General features: G+C 38.3%; 1 protein-coding gene across 2 annotated transcripts in view; it reads right to left on the minus strand.

The window, feature by feature from the left end:
* The window catches only part of WDR64 (WD repeat domain 64), a 134881-nt gene that overhangs the window by 87923 nt on the left and 19901 nt on the right, over nt 1-27057 (minus strand). For both annotated transcript variants that reach the window (XM_027975586.3, XM_060396456.1), the window contains exons 3-7: nt 13320-13422; nt 10519-10622; nt 7576-7605; nt 6237-6347; nt 2837-3051 (exon numbers count right to left, since the gene is read on the minus strand). In XM_027975586.3, coding sequence (XP_027831387.1) covers nt 2837-3051; nt 6237-6347; nt 7576-7605; nt 10519-10622; nt 13320-13422 — 563 coding nt within the window. The remainder of the gene's footprint in view (nt 1-2836; nt 3052-6236; nt 6348-7575; nt 7606-10518; nt 10623-13319; nt 13423-27057) is intronic.

The following is a 27057-nucleotide window of genomic DNA, read 5'->3' on the forward strand; positions in this document are numbered from 1 at the left end:
CAGCAGGCTCCTCTGTCCATGGGATTTCCCAGGCAAGAGTACTGAAGTGGGTTGCCATGCTCCCAAAGATAAAACCCATATCTCTTGTATCTCCTGCATTGCAGGTGGCTCCTTTACCTGCTGAGCCACCAGGGAAGCCAATGTATTTGTTTCCTCAGTCAAAAACACTGGTTGAGCTTTATGGCCTCAATCCTAGGTACTGAGGACATAAAGATGATTAATGTAAAATCCTTACCATCAAGTTTCTTAGATTGTAGTTGAGAAATAAACATGATTATAACTCAAGGCAGAAAAGTTTGACAATATTGGATTAAACAGAGTGAAGAGGGAGATTTCTTTTTTCCATGTCACATTGTGTTAAATTTTGAACTCTGGATACTGGCTACTTTTTTCAATTTCTACAATGTTTTGCCTCAACACTCAGCCTAAATGTGTGTGTGTGTGTGTGTGTGTGTGTGTGTGTGTGTGCACTTAGTGGCTTAGTCATGTCCAACTCTTTGCAACCCCATGGACTGTAGTCCACCAGGCTCCTCTATCCATGGGGATTCTCTAGGCAAGAATACTGGGGTGGGTTGCCATGCCCTCCTCCAGGGGATCTTCCCAACCCAGGGATCAAAGCCAGGTCTTGTGCATTGCAGGCAGATTTTTTACTGTCTAAGCCACCATATATACTTCAGTCTCAAATAATTTAAGTCATACCCAGGTGTCTCAATGGTAAAGAACCCACCTGCCAATGCAGGAGACTTGGTTTTGATCCCTGGGTAAGGAAGACCTTCTGGAAAAAGAAATGGCAACCCACTCCAATATTCTTGCCTGGGAAATCCCATGGGCAGAGGAGCCTGGTGAACTACAGTCCACAGAGTTGCAAAGAATCAAACACTGCTTAGTGACTAAACAGCAGCAACAGCAGACACATATCTCAGTAAAGAGAAGATTCATGTCTCGGCATCTAAGAGCCTGTCGTAATAGGAATAAAGTGCTTGATAATGGATAGAACAGCCCATCATATTTTGGGAAAGTCTCCCATTAGAGGCTAGTACTTTGGTGGAACTAAGTCATACTGTTCATATTTGAAAGATGGAAAATGGAGCCAGACAAGTGTTATGTCATTCTTAGGGTTTCAGCAATGGACTAGACTTAATCCTGTTGTAGCAATAGCTGTAAATGAGCTTTTAATTACATATTCTCACTCTGGGATAAAACATTTGCTATATTAACAACAAAATATAATCCTGTATTTTTAAGGTTTTTTCTTATTGTGAAAGAAAAATTTTGTTTGTACAAAATTTAGAAAGTAGAAAAACATAAAGAAGAAAATAAAAGTCACTTCTCTTAGGTTCCAAAGAGAATCACTGTTAACATTTGGGTATATTTCCATTCATCATTTTTCTTTCTACGTAGAAGTACACAGACACACACGGACACATATACATATGGATATCTGTGCATTTTTTAAATTAAACTAGATTCAAATGTACATAGAAAAACAAAAGTTTTTTTACTTCATATTATATTATGAATATTTTCCATATTATTAAATATTTTTCAAAACATAATTTAATGGGGATGCATGGCATCCTCTAATATGGTTATACTGTGATTTATTTTCAAGACTTTGATGCCTTAAATATTTTTTAGGACTCTGATAAAAATGTATTTTACATATAAATATATTACACATGTATAGACACTTTTAAAATATGTAAATATACTTATAGAATTTATATTATATTAAACATTTATATAATGCATGAATTATTTATTTAAATGGTTCCTTATTTAAATTAATCATTCCCCTATTGTTGGACACTAGATGTTTCATTATTAGAAATAATGCTGTGATAATCATGCTTAAATTTTTAAACACATGGGGATCACAGGTCTCAATGTATAAATGTTTTTTAAGATGCAGATGCATCTGCACAAACTGCTTTCTAGAAAGGGATTCAATTCATTTTTTCACCACAAGCAGTAAGTGAGAATGCCTATCTCACAGCATGTACCCATTTTTAATCTTTTCTAATTTTATAAGTGAGAAGTTGTATATAACTTTAAGTTGCACTTCTTTGATTAATAAAAAGGTTGTATTTAGTAAAAAGTCTGTTTTTCTGCTAATAAAATTAATATATACCTTACTCTAAAAACTTCAAAAACACTACAGTTATAAAGAAGACAATAGAAATCACTCATAATCTCATCAGCTGGAGACATCTGTTGTTAGCATTTTTGCCTGATGATCAGTTTGAAACTTTCATTGACTATTTCTACTGTGTGGGTATGTGTGTAAATAATCTGTTCATCATCTTTGCCAATTTTTATCTTGAGAAATTATTATTTTTAACTGAATTCTAATACCTATTAAAGATTAGTAACCTACTGTCTGTCATATTTTTATATTTATCCCAGTTTGCTATTTATTTTCAAGATATTATCTTTTGATTTTGTGTACAGTCAAATCTATCAAACTTTTTGAGTCCTGTATCCATTGGTTTTATGTTTAGAACATTCTTGCATATTTAAATACTAGTAAACAGTTATATGTACCTTTTCCATTTTTATGATTTAATTTTTCATGGAACTCTTTAATTCATTCAAGTATCTATAGATTTTAACTGTCAATAGCATTTGAAATAAGGATTTCAGTTGCTGATTTTCCTGTCTTCCCTGTTATAATGGAAGTCCCTTGAGGTGAAAAAAAAAAAAAACAAAAAAGAAATTCTTTTTTAGCTTTGTGTTTAAAATATCTACCATGAGGTCTGGCATATTATTTTCATTATATAAATAGTTGAACAATGTCTACATTAAAACTATTGGAATACCCATATAATATCCTTACCTTTTGAAGTTCTTTGAATCTAAGACCTGATTCTGTAATCTTTTTTTTGATTTTGCCTGCTTTAATCCAAAGTCTTCACTATTTACTGTGAATTTGCTCACAAAACCACCATCATCCCCCAAGAGGATGTCATCTCGGCAGAGTTGGTCAGGCAGAGACACTACACACACACAGAGGAGGCAATGATCCATAGGTCTTATGACAAAATAGTTTTCCTAGAAACAGAAGAATGCTTTAAATATTATTGTGTTGCTCTAAATATCTAAATATTAAATTTAAATATTGCTCTTATTCTTTATAAGATTTTACTTTTCTGATGTTTTTCATTTTAGATACTCCCACTGTTAAAGGAACTTGAAAAAAACTAAGTTAACTAAGTAGAAGTTAATGAACACTTGTTGTGAGCCCAACACTGTGCTTTTGGGTGTTTTGTTGGAGAAAAGTGTGAGGTATCTATCTTTGGCCCAATAAATAATGAGATTTTCTGATATATTACTATGCATATTCCTTTCTTGAATTTGTAAGGCAATATTAACAGGAAGCAAAAAAAAGTTCAGGTGTTAAAAGACCATTGAAATAAAAATGATTGGTAAATAGGCAAATCTAATATCAAAGTCCCTATTACTTTACAAGGATAAAAATGTCCTAACACCTACATGTATCCAGAAATATTCAGCAAGCATCTGTCATGCTGGCTCTGTATTATCAAACTGGGTTCACTAAGCTATATAGCCATTGCTTTCCTGGAACTTAGTTTCTACCTAAGAGAGAAGAAAAAAGTATTTAAAAATTTCTAAATCTCTCTTGTTTCCTATAGAATGAATAAAACTTGAACATTGACAGGTTCATTCAGTCATTCAACAAATATTTATTGAGCACCTACAATATGGCAAGAACCATTCTAGGCACTGGCTGTTAGTGATGAACAAAAGTTTCTGACTTTGTGGAACTACTATCCCAGTTGGGGGAGACAGATGAATAAGACAGATAATTCCAGATAATGGGATGTACACTTTAAAAAATAAGCCAGAGAGCTGTGATAAAGAGTTACTGAAGAGGTCACTTTGGGTCCCATGGTCATGGAAGTTGACCTTGGATCTGGGATCTGAATTGGTTGAGAGGAGGATTCAGAGGAGGTTGAAAAGGAAGATCCTAGGAGAAGAGAATAATGCCAAAAAAAGAGAAAGGTAAGAAGCCTTGTTCCGGACAAGGCAGAAGAGGATGGGGGGTGTGGGATACAGAGAGAGTCAGATTTTGTTTTTAGAGAGAGGAACAAAGAAAGGAAGGAAGTAGTGTTGCATTCTTAGTTAAAGCTTAATTAAGGCTGGAATGTGAAAGAGGACAAACCTTCCAGACTCACTATTCTCAGAGACAGGAAGAAGTTAATCTGCTGAAAGGGAACACTTGCCAGGAGTGGGAAAGTGAGTTGGCAAGAATCAGAAACAGGTTGATAGAAGACACTTGAGTGCTCAAGTAAGGTGGCAGACCCTTACTTTGTAGCGATGCCAAATAGTTGGTTCTGAGTTCTTCTCTAGCAGTGCTTAGCCACTGCAAGGGAGTAAAGCAGGGCTATAGCATCTACCTGAGATTCAAGTTTTGAAGGACAGAGATTTAAGAGATGACCCGTCTTGGGGGTAATATGAGAAGGGAAAGAGAGAAGAAGCAGGGGTACTGAAGCATGGAAGAAGATGCTTTCAACACAGTGTGCCTCATAGACGCTTCGATGAGATTGAAAAGCAAGAGTGAAAACGAGTGAGAAGCAAGAGATTATAATCAAACTATATGACATGAGATAGTGATGCTTTTGAACTGTGGTGTTGGAGAAGACTCTTGAGAGTCCCTTGGACTGCAAGGAGATCCAACCAGTCCATTCTGAAGGAGATCAGCCCTGGGATTTCTTTGGAAGGAATGATGCTAAAGCTGAAACTCCAGTACTTTGGCCACCTCATGCGAAGAGTTGACTCATTGGAAAAGACTTTGATGCTGGGAGGGATTAGGGGCAGGAGGAGAAGGGGACGACAGAGGATGAGATGGCTGGATGGCATCACTGACTTGATGGACTTGAGTCTGAGTGAACTCCGGGAGTTGGTGATGGACAGGGAGGCCTGGCGTGCTGCGATTCATGGGGTTGCAAAGAGTTGGACACGCCTGAGCGACTGAACTGAACTGAACTGAGTGACAAATCTCATATTAAAACACATTAAGCAAACACCTGTCTTCTTTAAAATCATCTTGGCATCATTAGTGATAGTGAAGTCGCTCAGTCGTGTCCGACTCTTTGCGACCCCATGGACACCAGGTTCCTCCGTCCATGGGATTTTCTAGGCAAGAGTACTGGAGTGGGTTGCCTTTTCCTTCTCCAGGGAACTTCCCAACCCAGGGATCGAACCCAGGTCTCCCGCATTGTAGACAGACGCTTTACTGTCTGAGCCACCAGGGATTAGTTGGCCAATATTGTGGACAAGCATAGGACATTTACTTTTCATTGAGATGAGTATGGCACAGAGGAAGGGTAAATTATTTCTTAATCTTCCATGTCCTTCAAAGTCAGCCTGCTTCCTGAGAGCATATTTAAATAACCCCAGTTCTTAGTAATCTCACCTTTCCCTGAGCTCTTGTTCTTTTTTGCTTTATAATTTTCTGTACCATTGTATTACATATTATGTTTGTTCACGAGATTCCTCAAGGCTGAGTTTTGTTTCAGTACAGGGAACATGTTCTTTGTTTCTGTAGATGCTCAATAAATACTGTAAATTGGTTAAGCTGTAACATTTCATTTACTGAAAGGATTAACATTAACATCTACCCCATTAGATTGTTTTGCCACAATTAGGTATTTGATTTTAGTAATTCTCTTGCCAAATAAAGCTGGACTGAAGGGAAAGTCTGAACTGGATAACATGAGCATAATCAAAGATAATACTTGGATTCAGAGAAAGGTGTAAAATGAGAAATGAACTAGTCAATCTCTCGCTCTCAAAAACAGAACAAATTAAACATACGCTAAATGAAAATATGTTTCCTTTTAATTAAGGCTCAGAATATTACTGCTGGACTAGACTATTATATTAATAGTTAATCCCTGATTTTATGGGCTTCCCTGGTGGCTCAGCTGGTAAAGAATCTGCCTGCAGTCCTGGAGATCTGGGTTCGATCTCTGGATTGGGAGGATCCTCTTGGGGAGGGAACGGCTACCCTCTCCAGTATTCTGGCCTGGAGAATTCCATGGACTGTATAGTCCATGGGGTTGCAAAGAGTCAGACACAACTGAGCAACTTTCACTTCACTTTCATTTTATATATGAGGAAACTGATGTTCAATAGAGAAAGTGAGCTGCCTCTATCCTACCTGTATGGAAAAGACAATCCAATTTCTTTGAGTATTTCCCTTAACACAGTACCTGGCTGTTCCCTTGAGCTTTATAATCCCAGACAATAATGGTCCTTTCAGTAGTAGCAACAATTCGTTTCAGCTGTGAGAGGTAATCACATCCTGTAATCCAGGAGGTATCCTGATGGAAAAAGATGGAATCGGAATATTGTGTTTTGGACTATATTGTGTTTTGTTCTATCACATAATGACTGGCTTCTAAGGAGTAGATTAGTTACATTAAAAGCACCGTTTTGCAGAGGAGCCACACAATATCTCTTCTTTGATGTCTTGACAAGAGGGTCTCATCTTTTTCCCTTTTATCCTGAGTTTCTCAGCACCATCAGCTGGAGAATGGCACAGCCAGGGCCTTGGCACAGCTCCCTGAAGCACATAGCCACTGGCCAAGCAATCATCTTTGTGCACTGTTCTTCTACATGAGAACACTTTTTCATAGGACGTAGGACTAGATTTATAGCACTGATTAAGCAAGTGCTTGGGCCCTGTCCTCATGCTTAACATTTTCCGCTGGATGAGACCTTGATGATCATCTGGTCAGGGGTCAACTTGAGGCCAACAAGTTTGCCTCATGCCTTCCAAAAGCCACCAGGTTGGCATGGCCTGGACCCATACTATCACTGACAGCACACGATGTTACAGGAACAAAGGCTCCCCCTGGTGAGTGTGTCTGTGCCAGAAACTGCTCCAGGCGCTCCAGGTATGCCCTGAATCTTCTGTAAAACCCATTAGGAATTTTAAGAAAGTTTAAGAAACAGAGACTCAGAGACTCCTCTGCCTGGTATCTCAGTGCATTTCAGTGCATATAGGCAAGGTGAAAGCCAACCATTCCCCATCCCCCATAAAGCCACCGTGGGAAGCCAAGGATTCTACAGCGGGAAGTCACCATAGCTTTACAACATTTGCCACAAGATTACTGTTCCAATTAGTAATATGGATTAAATCAATTACAAAATTGCACTCGAGTTTTTTATGCTGTTTTCAAGTTTTAAATGTTTTCAAATAACTATCACTGACTAATTCCTTGTCCTCACAATGTGTGGGTTTTACCCCCCTTTTTTTTTTTAACATTCCTTAATAGTGAGCACTTAGAAAAGCAGCCAAAGCTTTTAAATTGAAGCTTTCAGGGAATAATCAGTTTCCAAGCAAATTAACTTAGAAAACAAGATCTGTATCCTCTTTGCTGTTGCTCAAGGTTTAGTTTGGATCCTAATCAATAAAGATAAAACTACAACCTATGAAAATATCTTATTCTCAGAGCCTATTCAGGCTCTTCACTGAGATTTTGATTAGTTATGGAAGAATCATCATCAATCATCTTAACTTGATTAAGAATTTTAAAAAGTACTTACTGTAACATTGGTACTGGTCTGAACTTTCATCTATTAAAAAAAAGGAAGAGAATAGTGAACCCCCATTGGCACTATAATTAAAGATGAAAATGCTGGTTATAAAGCACTATGGTATCTCCTTGGTTTAATCTCAATTGTCATTTCTGCCTTCTGTGAGTCTTCTGGTTCCTCCTGCTTCTGAAAAGCCTGTCTCTGTGGAATAATGCACTGTTCGCTTTGGGCAACTTTATGCTTCTGTGTCTTATCTTTAAGCCCAGTTACTGTGCTCTTAAACTTTATTAATTATTTTGTTCCTTTTATTTGCATACTTCCTCACATTCCTTAACTATTCAGAGCAACTTCTGATACTAAAATTTGGGACTGCAAAATAATGCTAACAGCAAATGGTAAGAATGGTAAATAGGTCAATATGAATAGAGATTGAGATAGAAAAAACAGCATTTTATTTGAAAGTTATCTCTCAAGTTACTGAGATTTAAGAACATTCTATCTAGTGGGTTTTCTCTTTTATTCAATAAATATATGTGTATGTGTTGGTCCCTCAGTCATGTCCTACTCTTTGCGATCCCATGGACTGGGATCCTTTGTCCAAGGAATTCTCCAGGCAAGATTACTGGAGTAGGTTGCCATTCTCTTCTCCAGGGGATCTTCCCAACCCAGGGGTCGAACCCAGGTCTTCTGCATTGCAGGCAGATTCTTTACCATCTAAGTCACTAGGGAAGCCCCAATAAATATGTATTGAGTGACTATAATATCCTAAGTATTATACTAGTGAAGAATCATAGATTTATCTAAGGAGAGCTAGTAAGTGCATGAGCAGCCTCTTATACCCTTGTTGTTTAGTTGCTAAGTCATGTCTAAGTCTTTTGTGACTCCGTGGACTCTAGCCCATCAGGCTCCTCTGTCCATGGAATTTTCCAGGCAAGAATACTGGAGTGGGTTGCCATTTAATTCTACATAGTATTTTCCCAACCCAAGGATCCAACCCTCATCTCTTGTGTTTCTTGCACTTGCTGTTTACCACTGAGCCCCCACGTAAGCCCTCTTATACCCTTAAGACATGTTAACTGCTCCCAAGGTAAAGGTAAGGGTCGGAAGTTTATTAATGACTTAGTTTCTTTTGCATGCTCAAATGGTATTTGGGAAAGCTTAGAAAATGGCTTTCTAGAAGGATGGATTATGTGAAAAGAAGAAAATGTGAATCAAAGAGATTACTCGAACTGTTAGTTGTGGTCATCAAAGACTGTCTTTCATCTGAAGAGTTCAAAAATACTTTTCCAACCAGGGACTTTTTTCGAAAGGAAAAAATAAAGGGATTAGAGAAATTCCTCTTCTATTTCTCTCCATCTTTAGTGGAATTCACTTTAAAATTCCCTTATCTGCTCTAAAATTTTCATAATCCTTTGTGTATATAAAAGAGAAAGAGACACACACATGCATCTCTGGAAATTTGATAATGCCATCTCATTTATTTCACATAGTCCTAAACTATTTCATTATGAACATCATAATTTTTCTTCTCACTGTTTTTCTTTAGATACCATATTAGTTCTATTTTTGAGGAATTAAAGGTAAAAAAAGGAAAAGGATAATAATGCATAGAGAAAAAAAGAGACTGAGGAAGGTTTCCATGCTTAATGAGTGAGTGTCCAACTCTTTGTGACCCAGTGGACTCTACAGTCCGTGGAATTCTCCAGGCCAGAAAACTGGAGTGGGTAGCCTTTCCCTTCTCCAGGGAATCTTCCCAACCCAGGGATCGAACCCAGGTCTCCTGCATTGCAGGCAGATTCTTTACCAGCTGAGCCACAAGAGAAGCCTACTTCATGAGGCAAATCCATTTTTATTTTCACATTATTTGTTCATAATTACAATTGTCATTATATATCAAGGGTTTACAACGAAGCTAAGTGATTTATGTTGATTAAATCATGCAAACAGCACAACTACCTAGGGAGAGATGTTCTCTGGTCTGGATAAGGAGGAACTGGGGCCTAGAAGTAACATGCATAGCTGTGGTGGAGCTCGGTAGGGGGAGCCAGTCTCCATCCACATCTGCACTCAGAATCTCCTGCTGCACCTCTGGGTGCAGGCGGTCCTCTTTGACGCAGTCTGGCTGCCTGTGATGAAAATCACTGAAAGGCTGAAAATCATTGTTGAAATTTCAATCACGTGATAATTATTTTAAACATATTTTATTTGTATAAAGCTTGACTCTACTTAAAAATAAATTAATAATTAAGTCAATTTTTGTATATTTAACACCAAACACTTGTCTAGATCATATTTTATCATGTCATCATATATTCCATTACAATCGCTCATATTTTGAAAATAGAAGTCCAAAAACATAAATTTAGAAAGAAATGACATTAATAATAATAATGCCTTAAAATGTTTCCACATTCATTATCTCATTTGATGTTCACTATAGTGCTCTGAGGGTGAGGGGACTGATCCTGTTGCCCTCATTTTACAAATATGAGAAAAAGAGACACGAAAAGATGTAAGTTGGCTCATTAAGTTTCCTGCTTAACATATAGGATGGTAAAATAGAGGAGCTAGCATCTGAGCCTTTTTTTAAGCCTCAAGCACAAGGTTTCCAGTTGGAATCTTTTATTACTTGGTAGTATTATGACAAAATCGCTTGACTTGTGAGTTTTTATCATTTTATTTGAGAAATTATCTAAGGGCATCCTTTAATTGTGTTGATGCACGTGGTTCAATAGGGTACCCTGAGGAACAATGACAAATGTGGTTACTAAATTCTCAAAAGCTGCTCTGGGGTTGAGCAAGCTTCTTGTTTTAATAATACCCGGCTTTGTTTCTTGTAATAATTCTTAAATATGGTTATGGTTTCTGCTGCATCTGATACATAGGCGTAATGCATAGACAAAACAAAAGAGAAAGGTAGGAGAGAGGATGGAAGCCAAGCTCTCAAATTACCTGGCTATTGAAGACTGTTATCATTCCTTTCTGAGAAGCTGTTATTAGTAAATCCAAGTGAGGAACCTTGACAATGCACTTAATCACATCCCGTCTTCTACTCCCTGTAAATGGCACACACTCATTTCAGCTCCTAGCAGTAAAGACCCTAAAAGTCACTTGTTAGAGTTTTAATCAGAAAAGAAAAAGGAAACAACCAACATTAAGCTAGAAAGGCTCTAGTTACTTTAAAACTAAAGTAGAATATAACCCAAAAAACGAGCAACTATTGCTTTTTAATTATCCTTAGAGATACTAATCTGACTTTTTAATGCTTTCCAACTAAACGTAGTCCATGACTTCCCATAGAAGTTGTTAAGATCACAACCTAGCCCCACCTTCAAGTGCACATTTCAGAGAAATGAGTTTTCCAAATGTCTTTTAGAATTATTTCTATCTAAAGATCTTCACATTCAGGAATTCTTTCTTTGAACTGTCACCATATAATTTACAAAGAACGAAAGTTTAATACTATCTCAGGCCTTCCAGTACAAAAAAATGAAACTGCCTTAATACTGTTTTAGGCCTTCTTTTTTTTTTACTTTATGCATTTTTGAGAAAACACTTTCATGTTTCTTTGCCTACGTGCTGAATGATAAAGCCACACATACTGAGCCTCTTCCCAGGATGATTTAAATCAAGTTTTTATAATTGCAAATGTTTAGAAAGGAAAAGCAAGGGAACAAATTTCATACTCCAGTATTATCTGCCTAACCCACACATTCTCAACAGAGAAATTATTTTCTCCAAAAGGGTACAAATTGGTTCTTGGTGGGCAAGGCATGTAAACAACTCTTACTCTCTGTGTCAAAGTTTCGGATGTACATACAGTACATAGGCAGAGACACAGTATCTGAGAGATTAAAATGTCGGAGGGTTGGGGGAATGAGGTTGAGAGGGTGTTGGGGATGGAAATTTTTCCTGCAGGATTTACCTGCAATTAGGAAAAAAATTCCAAAAGACTCCTTGGAGGAGTCAATATGAAAAAAAAAAAACCACAAAAGCTGTTGAGAATATTTTATGCCAAGCCACCATCATGTTTTCTGCTTCCATTTCTTCCCCACTATAGACCACTTTAGTCACAGAAGCCAGAACATTCATTGAAGTGTAACTCAGGCCAGGCCCTCTCACAGCTTTGTCTCAGAAGTCTTTATTGTGGCCACAAGGCCCTGGACATCAGTGCCCTCACCGCTGATGCTTCTCTGACCTCCCCCGCTTCTGCTATTCTCCCTCCCTCACCACTCCACTCCAGCTTAGAGGGTGTGCTTTACCCTCATATCTCCTTCAGGTCTTTCCCAAATACCCTGTTTAAAGTCCCAACACATGCTCGCATGTCCAAACCAACTTCTTCCCTCACTCCTGCTTTATTTTTCTCCACAATCTGCTCACTTTATTATTTTTTTCTATAGCGCTTAATTTACTCACTTTTTTTTTTTTAAATTGTCTGTCTCTTCCCCTATTAGAATATAGATTCCAGGAGGTCAGGGATTTATGATTGTTTGTTCACCGCTGTGTTCCCAGCACTTAGAAAGTCACCTAGTTCACAAAGTTATTTAGTCACTAAGTCATGTCCAGCTCTTTTGCAACCCTATGGACTGTAGCCAGCTAGGCGTCTCTGTCCATGGAATTCTCCAGGCAGCAATACTGGAGTGGGTTGTCATTTCCTTCTCCAGGGGATCTTCCCAACCCAGGGACTGAACCCACGTCTTCTGAGTTGGCAGGCAGATTCTTTACCACTGAGCCACTAGGGAAGCCTGGCTTACAAAGTAGACCTTAACAAATATTTGTTGAGTGAATAAACAAGTTACAGAACTCAACAGCCATCTATAAAGATGCTTTTGAAATTCTAATTTAGGAGGCCAGAAACACATCTCCCCTGGTCACTGGCCCCTCCTGAGTAAGTGATGACAGCAGCATCACCGCTGTTCCCTGGCTTCTGTTCTTTGATGACAGTTGCCATGGAGAAGCCCAGAGTTTAGGCTCTGGTGAACAAGGAAGGGTCAAAAACCAGGGTGGGTTTTGTTCACAAAGGACTGACGTAAGTTCAGGATTTTTTTTTTTTTTTCTTCTCTTTTAAAGAACACCAGATTTGATCTAGACTATGCCCTTCATCTCAGAATTTGAGATGAAATGCTTGAGGACAGAGACAGATTCTGGAGGATTCCTTTCCACATCCTGGGAAGAAAAGAAAGAAAACCCATGGCTTCAGTAGTGGACAGGGAAATGAGTTCATGGGACCCAGGCTCAAATTTTAAAGCAAATGACATATCTAAACTGGAGACCTCAAACTGAGCTAACACTCCTCTGTTATTGACCCAAATTCACAGTTTGAGAGGTGTTAATGCTAACCTCCATAAGATAATCAAGGGTGGGAACTTGGGAAGAGTTCTAATAAGTGAAAACTTGAAAATTCCATTTCAAGAATATATATTTTTTTAAATGTGATTGATCCATTTGGTACTGGAGCACACCTTATTGAGGTGACATTGTGGAGACATTTAACTTGAGATCTGAACCATTTCTGAAAAATGGGAATTTTCCCTCCTTATATTCCCTACTTAGTATCTTTCAGAGCAACAATAATATTTCCAATTCGACCGTAAGTTTCTTCTGATACTGCATTTGAAACTGTCACTCCCCTCTCGTTTTAATTACTGATCAAGTAAATAAGATGGAAAATGGTTCAATGTTGTATTCCCACTATTTATTTTTGAGAAAATATTAAAACCCACGTTAATTTGTTAGGGAAATTAAATTATCACCTGAAATTACAACTCGCTGTTTTCTAGAAACGAGGAAAACCAAATTTTCTTGATCCATTTGGTTAATAAGAGACTCTTCTTCAGAGGAAAAGTAGCCAAAGATCTGAAAATCCAAACAACACAGGGAAACACTCACAGTATCTCAGAAATGGCTGCAGAGTAAGAGATTTAATGTCGGTTGAATCTGAAGGCTTACTTTGAATTAACAATCAACACGTTGCTTTATAAATACGAACTTCTGATATAAATATCAGGAGGCAGTTTAATATTATTCAGCATACTGCATGCTGATGGGCATGAGTTTTGAGCAGTTATAGATTTTTCTTTCCAATGGATAAACTGATGTCCCAGGCTGATGTCCTTGCTCAGACTGATAGTTCAATTAGGAGCTGGCATGTGCTTGGAAATCAAATCAGTCTTCATCAGACAGTTCTCAGTGCTCAACTGAGAACCCTGATGCTGAATTTTGCCACTGTCCAATAACTCCTACCCATTTTCCATAAATCTTCCTGAATAAGACTTTTCATTTCTTTATTGGTGGAGGTTGGGGGGAGGTTGGGCTTTCCCTGGTGGCTCAGGCAATTAAGAATCTGCCTGCAGTTCAGGAAACCCGAGTCTGATCCCTGGGTCAGGGAGATCCCCTGGAGAAGGGAATAGTTACCCATTCTAGTATTCTTGCTGGAGAATCCCATGGACAGAGGAGCCTGGCAGGCTACAGTCTATTGGGTCACAAAGAGTTAGACACAATTGAGAAACTAACACTTTCACTCACTTTGGAATTTTGCTGTTCCAAATCCTACCCTCCAGGAATTGCATTAATCAATTGCTATAAAAAGAATATCTTGAAGAAATAAAGTGCTTTTTATTTGTGAATAAATTGTCAAGATTGTGTAATTCCAAGGAATTTGAAACATGAGATAGCTATTTTTCAGTTGTCTTATGATATGCAGAAATAAAGTTCTTAGAGGTTAATGACACACTGTATTTCTCATAAACTTGAGACTAGCTGGTCTTGTTAGTAAATGAACAGAATGAGCTTCTGAAACTCAAGTGTGGATATGAACCACTGGATCTTACTCAAGTGCAGTTCTGACTTGTAGGCCTGGGAGCGCACCTTTCTAAGAAGCTGTCCGTGAGGGACCAATCAGTCTGTTACAATAACATTTGTTTACTTTGATGTAGATAATGGCTTAGCATTATGTGTTTACATGTCCTTCCATCAGTTATTTCGCAAAGGTAACTACTTCCTCCTTTACATTCTCCCACATCCAAACCTCACAACATCTATCCACTGCCTGAATAATTTCCTACAGTTAGGTTTTATTCCTTGGGAAGACAAAGATTATCAAAGACTCTTTTGTATTTTTCCATTTTTCTTTCCATCAGAAAAAGCAATATTCATTAAAAGATTAAGACATTTATTACTTTTCAGAAATTGCTGTTAACTTTCCATGAGTACAAAACATGGTGCATGCAGCATCTAAGTCCCTTTGAAGGATTGAGAGCATGCTGAAAGGAAGGCCCAAGGTCCTCATGTCCTTGCTAACTGTCAGGTGGGGCTGCCCCTACCTTTCAGAGGCCTCTTTTCAGTCCTACTACTTGGGGCCTTACATCTCAGCACCAGCAATGGTGCTTCAAATCCTTCACACTTAGAATCTACTTCCACCTTCTTCTTCCCTTTTTAAGGACTCCTGCGATTACATTGTGTCCACCCAGATAATCCAGAATAGTCTATTTTAAGGTAACTAATTAGTCATGATTAGCAATACTGCATAGGAACCTGGAATGTCAGGTTCATGAATCAAGGCAAATTGGAAGTGGTCAAGCAGGAGATGGCAAGAGTGAACATCGACATTCTAGGAATCAACGAACTAAAATGGACTGGAATGGGTGAATTTAACTGAGATGACTATTATATCTACTACTGTGGGCAGGAATCCCTTAGAAGAAATGGAGTAGCCATCATGGTCAACAAAAGAGTCCAAAATGCAGTACTTGGATGCAATCTCAAAAACGACAGAATGATCTCTGTTTGTTTCCAAGGCAAATCATTCAATATCAAAGTAATCCAAGTCTATGCCCCAGCCAGTAACGCTGAAGAAGCTGAAGTTAAACGGTTCTATGAAGACCTACAAGACCTTTTAGAACTAACACCCAAAACAGATGTCCCTTTCATCATAGGGGACTGGAATGCAAAAGTAGGAAGTCAAGAAACACCTGGAGTAACAGGCAAATTTGGCCTTGAAGTACAGAATGAAGCAGAGCAAAGGCTAATACAGTTTTGCCAAGAGACCACACTGGTCATAGCAAACACCCTCTTCCAACAACACAAGACAAGACTCTACACATGGACATCACCAGATGGTCAACACCGAAATCAAATTGATTATATTCTTTGCAGCCAAAGATGGAAAAGCTCTATACAGTCAGCAAAAACAAGACCAGGAGCTGACTGTGGCTCAGATCATGAACTCCCTATTGCCAAATTCAGACTTAAATGGAAGAAAGTAGGGAAAACCACTAGACCATTCAGCTATGACCTAAATCAAATCCCTTATGATTATACAGTGGAAGTGAGAAATAGATTTAAGGGACTAGATCTGATAGACGAGAGTGCCTAATGAACTATGGATGGCAGTTTGTGAGGTACTGGAGACAGGGATCAAGACCATCCCCATGGAAAAGAAATGCAAAAAAGCAAAATGGCTGTCTGGGGAGGGCTTACAAATAGCTGTGAAAAGAAGAGAACTGAAAAGCAAAGAAGGAAAGGAAAGATATTTCCATTTGAATGCAGAGTTCCAAAGAATAGCAAGGAGAGATAAGAAAGCCTTCCTCAGTGCAATGCAAAGAAATAGAGGAAAACAACAGAATGAGAAAGACTAGAGATCTCTACAAGAAAATTAGAGATACCAAGGGAACACTTCATGCAAAGATGGGCTCGATAAAGGACAGAAATGGTCTGGACCTAACAGAAGCAGAAGATATTAAGAAGAGGTGGCAAGAATACACAGAAGAACTGTGCAAAAAAGAGCTTCACAACCCAGATAATCACGATGGTGTGATCACTCACCTAGAGCCAGACATCCTGGAATGTGAAGTCAAGTGGGCCTTAGGAAGCATCACTGTGAACAAAGCTAGTGGAGGTGATGGAATTCCAGTGGAGCTCTTTAAAATCCTGAAAGATGATGCTGTGAAAGTGCTGCACTCAATATGCCAGCAAATTTGGAAAACTCAGCAGGGGCCACAGGACTGGGAAAGGTCAGTTTTCATTCCAATCCCAAAGAAAGGCAATACAAAAGAATGCTCAAACTACCACACATCTCACACGATAGTAAAGTAATGCTCAAAATTCTCCAAGCCAGGCTTCAGCAATATGTGAACCATGAACTTCCAGATGTTCAAGCTGGATTTAGAAAAGGCAGAGGAACCAGAGATCAAATTGCCAACATCCGCTGGATCATGGAAAAAGCAAGAGAGTCTATTTCTGCTTTATTGACTATGCCAAAGCCTTTGACTGTGTGGATCACAATAAACTGTGGAAAATTCTGAAAGAGATGGGAATACCAGACCACCTGATCTGCCCCTTGAGAAACCTGTATGCAGGTCAGGAAGCAACAGTTAGAACTGAACATGGAACAAGAGACTAGTTCCAAATAGGAAAAGGAGTACATCAAGGCTGTACATTGTCACCCTGATTATTTAACCTATATGCAGAGTACATCATGAGAAATGCTGGGCTGGAAGAAGTACAAGCTGGAATCGAGATTGCCGGGAGAAATATCAATAACCTCAGATATGCAGATGACACCACCTTTATGGCAGAAAGTGAAGAGGAACTAAAAAGCCTCTTGAAGAAAGTGGAAGAAGAGAGTGAAAAAGTTGGCTTAAAACTCAACATTCAGAAAACGAAGATCATGGCATCTGGTCCCATCACTTCATGGGAAATAGATGAGGAAACAGTGTCAGACTTTTTTTTTTTAGGCTCCAAAATCACTGCAGATGGTGACTGCAGCCATGAAATTAAAAGACGCTTACTCCTTGGAAGGAAAATTGTGACCAACCTAGATAGCATATTGAAAAGCAGAGACATAAACTTTCCCAAAAAAGTTCTGTCTAGTCAGGGCTATGGTTTTTCCAGTAGTCATGTTTGGAAGTGAGAGTTGGACTGTGAAGAAAATTGAGCACTGAAGAATTGATGCTTTTGAACTGTGGTGTTGGAGAAGACTCTTGAGAGACCCTTGGACTGCAAGGAGATCCAACCAGTCCATCCTAAAGGAGATCACTCCTGGGTGTTCATTGGAAGGACTGATGTAAAGCTGAACCTCCAATACTGTGGCCACCTCATGCAAATAATTGACTCATTGGAAAAGACCCTGATGCTGGGAGGGATTGCAGGCAGGAGGAGAAGGGAACGACTGAGGATGAGATGGCTGGATGGCATCACTGACTCAATGGACATGAGTTTGAGTGAACTCCAGGAGTTGGTGATGGACAGGGAGGCCTAGCATGCTGTGATTCATGGGGTCGCAAAGAGTGGGACAGGACTGAGAGACTGAACTAAACTGAATTAGTCATCGTAAGTGCATCTGCAAAGTCCCTTCACAGCGGTACCTAAATTACTTTGATGTTTTATTGGATGACCACAGGACAAGAATCTTGGGGCCGGTGGTTGGCATGGGGGACATCTTTAGCATTCTGCCTATCACATCCTCCTTTTATAAATGCAATTCAATATAATAAGCTATTTGTGCAAAATACAACACAAATACCAATATTAGCAGGCTATTTAACTTCAGATAGTCATGTGAGATAATTTTCAGATAATAATTAGAAATGACAATAGGAATGAATATTTGTGTTAACATCCTCTTTGAAAGTTCTAAACTGTCCACTGGGGCACCTTTGCTGCTTGCCTGGTCAGTACATTAGCCACGCAATCTGTCATATATGTGGTTTATAGTCAAGTCTATGATAGGTGCCATCCTATAGGACATCTGCTCTTATGAAAATGATGCATTTTGCTATTTTTAAGCTTAGTGATACAATATTGCAATGCTTACCATAAGCAATTTCCAAAGAACACTAAAAACACCAAATTACTAACATTTATTGAGAAAAAAATTGAGATATTATACCACATAAAGGCCTTTCAAAGAGACCCCTCTTTAGCTGTCTTTATCTGTTATTACACTTTGAAAGAAAATGTTTACAATAAATGTTTTTAAAGAGCAGAAAACATCTCCTTTCTTGTGATGGGCTATAGCCTCAAGAATCTCAAAATTTCTCTTTCAAAAGTTTAAATTTCAGTCTAGTAACCAGCGGAACATTTTAGAGAATTTTATGACTATTGATGATGCTTTAGAGTATTAATTTTCTTTTAATTATTTTATTTAAAGGGCTTGCTACATGCATTAAGTGATCCATCTTTTTTAACTATACTTTTTTTTTTCCTGATTACCTAAGGAATGCATGTTCAATGTAGAATATTTGGAGAAAATAAAAAGCAGATAAAGGAAAATAAAACCAGTATGCAGCTCATTTTTTAACCTATCCTGGAGCATTCTTTTCATTTTTTAAGTTAACAAATAGTTTCAGATTTACAGCATTTTTGTTGCTTAGTCACTAAGTCACGTCCAACTCTTTTGTGATTCCATGGACTGTAGTCGGCTAGGCTCCTCTGTCTATGGGATTCTCCAGGCAAGAATACTGGAATAGCTTGCCATTTCCTTCTCCAAGGGATCTTCCTGACCCAGGGAGGGTTAAGTGAACCTGTGTCACCACCTGGGAGGCAGACTCTTTACCACTGAGCCTCCTGGGAAGATTTAAACTAGCTCAATTTAAATTTACTTTGGGGGAACACAGTCATAGACATCCCAGGTGTCTATGTGCTGGGATGGCTCTTCTTTGAGTTAACTGGATGTGCTCCTAGAAGGAACATGTTTGTGAATTGCTCACTGGAAATTTAGAATAACATACTATTGCAGGAAAAGAAGATTGTATCTTCTTTTGAATCTTCTAGTGACTGGCTTTATAAATTTAAGACAGTCACATTTCTTTAGATCTCTTTACATTTACTTTCCCTCATTATAAACTAAAAGCACAGGTCTAGAGGACATTTTAGTTGAGTCTTAAAGTTTCATTACTCTATAAACATCAGTTTTTTCCAAGTACATTTGTATCTAAAACCTAGAGAAAGAAAATGTACCTTTTTGTGGCATTGCTAATACAATGAGGGTGGCCAAAATGTTTTTTTTGGGGGTTGGCCAAAATGGTATTTTACTTATTTTTTGTAAGATGGCTCTAGTAGCACTTAGTTTTCTTTACCTTCATTCAAAACAACTTTGTTATGCTTCAACCAAAGGACACAGTCTTGATGAATGGATACAAAACAAGACCCATAGATATGCTGTTTACAAGAAACCCACTTCAGACCTAAAGACACATATAGACTGAAAGTGAAAGGATGGAAAAATATATTCCATGCAAATGGAAGCAAAAGAAACCTGGAGTAGCTGTCCTCAGGTCAGACAAAATCAACCTTAAAATAAAGAAGATTATAAGAGATAAGGAAGTGCCAGGAGCCACCACGGGAGATCCCACCCATGACAAGGTCATGTGGAAAAGAACTGTTAAGCAAGGCTTCAGAACTCAACGGGCTCCCTAGGCTTTCTTGAGTATCTACCCCCCAAACCAGAATCTGTCTGTTTTACTATTTCATGACTTTCACCAACTCCTCTGACATTAACAGGAGGCTATTCCTGACCACATTTCTCTGGAGAAAATCAACTTAGGGCTATAGCTAATAAGTCTTCTGGACATGAGAAGAATATTTCCAATCAAAACCCCCTCTGTTAGCATTTTAGCTTTCTTGGCAGATATATCCAGACTCTTGCAGCTACGCGTATGATTATTTACATCCTCCCAACTGTGAGAGGCATGGAAAGCCTAAAACATAGAGCCTTTCAAAGAGTTAAAAGTTATTAGAGTAGTGTTAATGTAGGATTTCATTATTTGGCCAATGCTTGTTGCTAAGTTCCCATATCTCTTATCCACTGTGCACCTGGGAGTGCATTAGTTAACATAGTTGGAAAGTAAGAAAAACAAGTGTAGCCTTGAAATGAACCACATCAGACTTTTGAGCTAATTGGTTCTTTCTTGTAACTCACTGCACCTTTGCTTCGTGAGAATGTAACTCTGTTTAATACTTTTTCAGGCTGACATAGATTAGAAATATAAGAAAAAACATTTCAAGGGAAAATAAGTTTTCTGGTTAAGAAGCCTTTGTCAAAAGAGGGTCATAAAATGTTCACAGGCCTCCAAGGACAAAAGATAATGTACACAATATTGTTTATGGGAAAGGTTTGCGGAAAAATCCTGGTTTTGATAAAGACAAAACAGATATAATGTTTGGGCTGACTCTGTATGACTTTGCATCTTTCATTTCCCTCTTTGTACAAGTAAAGGTATAAAAGACCCTTTTAAAAATAAAAACAATGGGCCTCGCTTGAAGAAGCTTGGTCACCCCGTGTTTTTCTTTTTTCTCTTTTTTTTCTCTCTTACTTTCTTTCTCAGGCTGATCCCTTAGAACATAGAGGCTCCCTGAGTTCACTTATCTGCCCAGGTTTCTAAGACCTAAACGAAGAGACGTTCTGCGTCTTCACTCCCTCGGGAGACCGGGAAGGCACCTGTGGCCTCTATGAACAGGGCGAACTTCTTGTCTCGAAGTTTTATTGGCTTTCTATGTAAACCAAAAAATATCAGCCTCTTTCTCTCCTTTATTTTCTTATCTACAATATTCTTTCCTTATCTCTCTCTAAATCATCTGCCAACGCCATTTTTCCTTCAGGTTCCCCTGGATCCTGCAGGGGCTGGACCCCAGCAAGGAAGGACACTACATAATGATCAAGGGATCAATCGAAGAGGAAGACATAACGATTGTAAATATCTATGCACCCAATATAGGGGCACCTCAATACATAAGATAAACACTAACAGACATAAAAGGAGAAATTGACAGTAATACAATAATAGTAGGAGACTTTAACACCCCACTCACACCAATGGTGGCTCAGACGGTAAAGCATCTGCCTGTAATGCTGGAGACCTGGGTTCAATCCCTGGGCGGGGAAGATCTCCTGGAGAAGGCAATGGCAACCCCCTCCAGTATTCTTGCCTGGAAAATCCCACGAATGGAGGAGTCTGGTAGGCTACAGTCCATGGGATCGCAGAGAGTCAGACATGACTGAGCAAATTCACTTTCACTTTCACACCAGTGGGCAGATCATCAAAACAGAAAATTAATAAGGAAACAAAAGTCTTAAATGATACATTAGATGAGATGGATCTCATGGATATCTTCAGGACATTCCATCCAAATGCAGAAGAATACACCTTCTTCTCAAGTGCCCATGAAATATTCTCCAAGATAGACCACATCTTGGGTCACAAATCAAACCTCAGGAAATTTAAGAAAATTGAAATCATATCAAGCATCTTCTCTGATCACAATGCTATGAGACTAGATATCAATTACAAGAAAATAACTGTAAGAAACTCAAACACATGGAGATTAAACAGCACATTTCTAAATAACCAACAGGTTACTGAAGAAATCAAAAGGGAAATAAAAAAATTTCTAGAAACAAACGACAATGAAAATACAACTCAAAACCTATGGGATGCAGCAAAAGCAATTCTAAGAGGGAAGTTTATAGCAATACAACCCTACCTCAAGAAACAATAAAAACATTGAATAGACAACCTAACTTTACATCTAAAACAACTGGAAAAAGAAGAACAACAACAAAAACAAAACAAAACAAAACACCAAAACTAGTAGAAGGAAAGAAATCATAAAGATCTGAGAAGAAATAAATGAAAAAGGAATGAAAGAAACAATAGTAAAAATGAATAAAAGTAAAATCTGGTTCTTTGAGAAGATAAACAAAATTGACAAGCCTTTAGCTGGGCTCATCAAGAAAAAAAAGAGAGAAGAATCAAATCAACAAAATTGGAAAGGGAGAGGTTACAACAGACAATGCAGAAATACAAAGGATTATAAGAGACTATTAGGAACAACTATATGGCAATAAAATGGATAACCTGGAAGAAATGGACAGATTCTTAGAAAAGTTCAATCTTCCACGACTGAACCAGGAAGAAATAGAAATTATGAACAACCCAATTACAAGCACTGAAATGGAAGCTGTGATCAAAAATCTCCAAAAAAACAAAAACCCAGGATCAGATGGCTTCACAGGAGAATTCTATCAAACATTTAGAGAAGACCTAATGCCTTCTAAAACTCTTTCAAAAAATTGCAGAGGGAGGAACACTTCCAAACTCATTCTATGAGGCCACCATCACCCTAATACAAAACCAGACAAAGAAAACACACAAAAAGAAAACTACAGGCCAATATCACTGATGAACATAGATGTAAAAATTCTCAACAAAATTTTAGCAAACAGGATTCAGCAACAAATCAAAAAGCTCATACGCCATGATCAAGTTGGGTTTATTCCAGGGATGCAAAGATTCTTCAATATATGCAAATCAATCAATGTGATACACCGTATTAACAAACTGAAAGATAAAAACCATATGACAATCTGAATAGATTCAGAAAAAGTCTTTGACAAAATTCAGCACCCATTTAAGATTAAAACTCTTCAAAAAAGGAACTTACCTCAACATAGTAAAGACCATATACAATAAGCCTACAGCAAATATTATTCTCAATGGTGAAAAACTGAGAGCATTCCCCCTAAGATCAGGAACAAGACAAGGGTGTCCACTTTCACCACTATTATTCAATATAGTTCTGGAAGTCCTAGATCCAGCAGTCAGAGAAGAAAAGAAAATAAAAGGAATCCAGATCAGAAAAAAAGTAAAGCTCTCACTGTTTGCAGGTGACATGATACTGTACATAGAAAATGCTAAAGATAGTATCAGAAAATTACTAGAGCTAATCAGTGAATTTAGCAAAGTTGCAGGATACAAAGTCAATACACTGAAATCACTTGCATTTCTATATACTAACAACAAAAAATCAGAAAGAGAAATTAAGGAATCAATTCCATTCACAATTGCAACAAAAAGAATTAAATATCTAGGAATAAATTTACCTAAGGAGACAAGAGAACTGTACACAGAGAATTGTAAGACACTGATGAAAGAAATCAAAGACAACATAAACAGATGGACAGATATCCATGTTCCTGGGTAGAAAGAATCAATATTGTGAAAATGACTATACTACCAAATGCAATCTACATATTCAATATGATCCCTATGAAATTACCAAAGGCATTTTCCACAGAACTAGAACAAAAAATTTCACAACTTGTATAGAAACACAAAAGACCCTTAATAGCCAAAGCAGTCTTGAGAAAGAAGAATGGAGCTGGAGGAATCAACCTTCCTGACTTCAGATTATACTGCAAAGCTACCATCATAAAGACGGTATGGTACTGGCACAAAACCAGAAATATAGACCAATGGAACAAGATAGAAAGGCAAGAAATAAACCCATGCAACTATGGGTATCTCATTTTTTACAAAGGAGGCAAGAATATACAATGGGGCAAAGGCAGCCTCTTCAATAAATGGTTCTGGGAAAACTGGACAGCCACATGTAAAACAATGAAATTAGAACACTTCCCAACACCATACACAATGATAAACTCAAAATGGATTAAGGACCTAAATGTAGGACCAGAAACTTCCACTAAAACTCTTAGTGGAAAACTTAGGCAGAACACTCGATGACATAAATCAAAGCAAGATCCTCTATGACCCTCCTCCTAGAGTAATGGAAAAAAACAAACAAACAAAAAAAAATAAACAAGTGGGACCTGATTAAACTTAAAGGCTTTTGCAAAGCAAAAGAAACTATAAGCAAGGTGAAAAGACAACTCTCCAAATGGGAGAAAATAATAGCAAACAAAACAACTGACAAAGGATTAACTTCCAAAATATACAAGCATCTCATACAATTCAATGCCAGAAAAACAAATAACCCAATCAAAAAGTGGGAAAAAGATGTAAACAGACATTTCTCCAAAGAAGACATACAGATGGCTAACAAACCCATGAAAAGATGCTCAACATTGGGCATTATTAGAGAAATGCAAATCAAAACTACAATGAGATTATCACCTCACACCAGTCACAATGGCCATCATCAAAAAGTCTACAAACAATAAACACTAGGGAGGGTGTGGAGAAAAGGGACCACTTTTGCATAGCTGGTGGGAATATAAATTGATACAGCCACTACGGAAGTCAGTATGGAGATTCCTTTAAAAACTAGGAATAAAACCACCATTGACCCAGGAATCCCACTCCTAGGCATATACCCTGAGGAAACCGAATTGAAAAAGACACATGTGTCCCATTGTTCATTGCAGCACTATTTACAGTAGCCAGAACATGGAAGCAACCTAGATGTCCATCGATAGATGAATGGATCAAGAAGTTGTTGTACATACACACAATGGACTATTACTCAACGATGAAAAGGAACACATTTGAGTCAGTTCTAACAGGTTGATGAACATAAAGCCTATTATACAGACTGAAGTAAGTCAGAAAGAGAAAGATAAATATTGTATACTAAGGCATATATACAGAATCTAGAAAGATGGTACTGAAGAATTTACTTGCAGGGCAGCAACAGAGAAACAGACATAAAGAACAGACTTATGGACATGGAGAGAAGGGAGGATGCCAGCGTGAGGAACTCCGCCCATGGCAAAGGTCATGAGAAAGGAGGCTTCGGCATATGCAAAGGCGTGATCAAGCCTCAGGAAACCCCCTGTTTCCAAGCATCTACCCCCAAAACCAGGGTCTGCCTACGTTACTGTTTTATGCTCTCACCTATACCTCTGACTTTACGGGGGGCTGACCCCCATTACCTCTCTCGGAGAAGGAGTTAACTTACAGCTCCAAGTCAATAAAAATTCCTGGGTGTGACAAGGGTGTCTCAGGTCAGACCTCTCTGCTGGCAGACTAGCTTGTGTGACAGGATTATCCATACTCCTGCCACTAGCACATGATTGTTTACTGCCTCTCAACCATAAACAGCACAGAGAGTTTAGAGTATTTTGAAAATCTTAATTAGCATAGGACTTTTCTCATTGTTGAGTCAACTATTGCCGCCAGGCCTCCATATCCTTAGGCACCTGGGAATACACTAATTAATGTATTTGGAATATAGAAAAGGAAATATAGTAGTTCTTGATGTTAGCAATACTAGACTTTTTGAGTTAATGAATTTTCTCTTTTGTTATAGATCACTGTACTTTGTTATAAATCACTGTGTCCTTGCTATGTAAAAACGTAACTTTATCACTATCTTAAGACTAACTAGATCTTAAGGGGAACATTGGTGAAGGGTTTTCATTTGTTGGGTTGGTGTTTGCTGCTAAATCTCCATATTCCCTGCCCTTATAATGAATATAACAAGCATATAGGAGAAATAAGCATTAACCTTTAAGATTAATCATGTTAACTTTAGGTTAAATAAATTCCTTTCTTAGTTGTAACCCACTACACCCTCACCCTATAGGAATGCAATCTGGTACCTTCAGAGGGTGGCAACTGGTTTAAGAAAAAACACCCTTGGAAAAAATTAGTTTTTTGGTTATCAGAAAGAACGGGTCATAAAATGTCAGCAGGTCTCAGGCCAGAACATGATGTAAAACCCCTAAGACCTTTTTTTAATACATTTATATGAAGCACCTGATTTTGATAAAGGTCAGGACTGCTGACCCCCGCGTGACTCTGTATTCATCCCTATGTATAACAAAAGGTATCTAAGCAAACTTAAAAATAAAGAAATGGGATCAGTTTCTGGAAAGACTGATTCCCCCATGTCGTTTCTTTCTTGCTCCCCATTTTTCTGGCTGAATTCCCATCTGGAATGTGGGTACTCACCAAGCCTGCTAATTTTGCCTGGGCTTCTAAGATCGGACCGGGGAGGCCTCAGTGCCTCCTCTCCTTCAGGAGAACGGAAAGACACCTGTGGCCTATGTAGGTGGTTATTGGTATTCCATGTAAACCAAGTTATTCAGCCTCTTTTTCTCCACTAAATTTCCTACTACACTGTCCGTTTCTAATCTCTCTATATATCTGTAATTAAATAAATTTTTTCCTAGGACGCCAATTCCGTCCCCACCTTCGAATTACCCTGGATCCACTGGGGCTAGACCCTGACAGGAGGAGAGGGTGAGATGTATGGATAGAGTAACATGGAAACTTACACTACCATATGTAAAATAAATAGCCAGTGGGAATTTTCTGTATGTCTCAGGAAACTCAGACAGGGGCTCTGTATCAACATAGAGGGGTGGGATGGGGAGGGAGAGGGGAAGGAGGTTGAAGAGGGAGGGGATTTATGTATACCTATGACTGATTCATGTTGAGGTTTGACAGAAAACAACACAATTCTGTAAAGCAATGATCCTTCAATTAAAAAAAAAAACTAAAAAAAATGAGAACAAAAAACACTAGGGATGTGAAACAGTGTTTAGCAATAATAATTATACTGGGAAAATAGATACATAAAATATGAATTTTGTCCTCAAAGAATTTATGGTCTCCCAAAGTATATCCACGATGGCAAGTCCTTCACAGCAGTGTTGTATTTGAAAGAGGACATGGTAAGCCTGGAGGCTGGACCAGCTCATGACGAGTCTCAGAAGCCAAGTAAAGAGCTTGAAATTGACTCTATCAA

This window comes from Ovis aries, chromosome 12, assembly GCF_016772045.2.
Source record: "Ovis aries strain OAR_USU_Benz2616 breed Rambouillet chromosome 12, ARS-UI_Ramb_v3.0, whole genome shotgun sequence".
Classification (NCBI taxonomy): domain Eukaryota; kingdom Metazoa; phylum Chordata; class Mammalia; order Artiodactyla; family Bovidae; genus Ovis; species Ovis aries.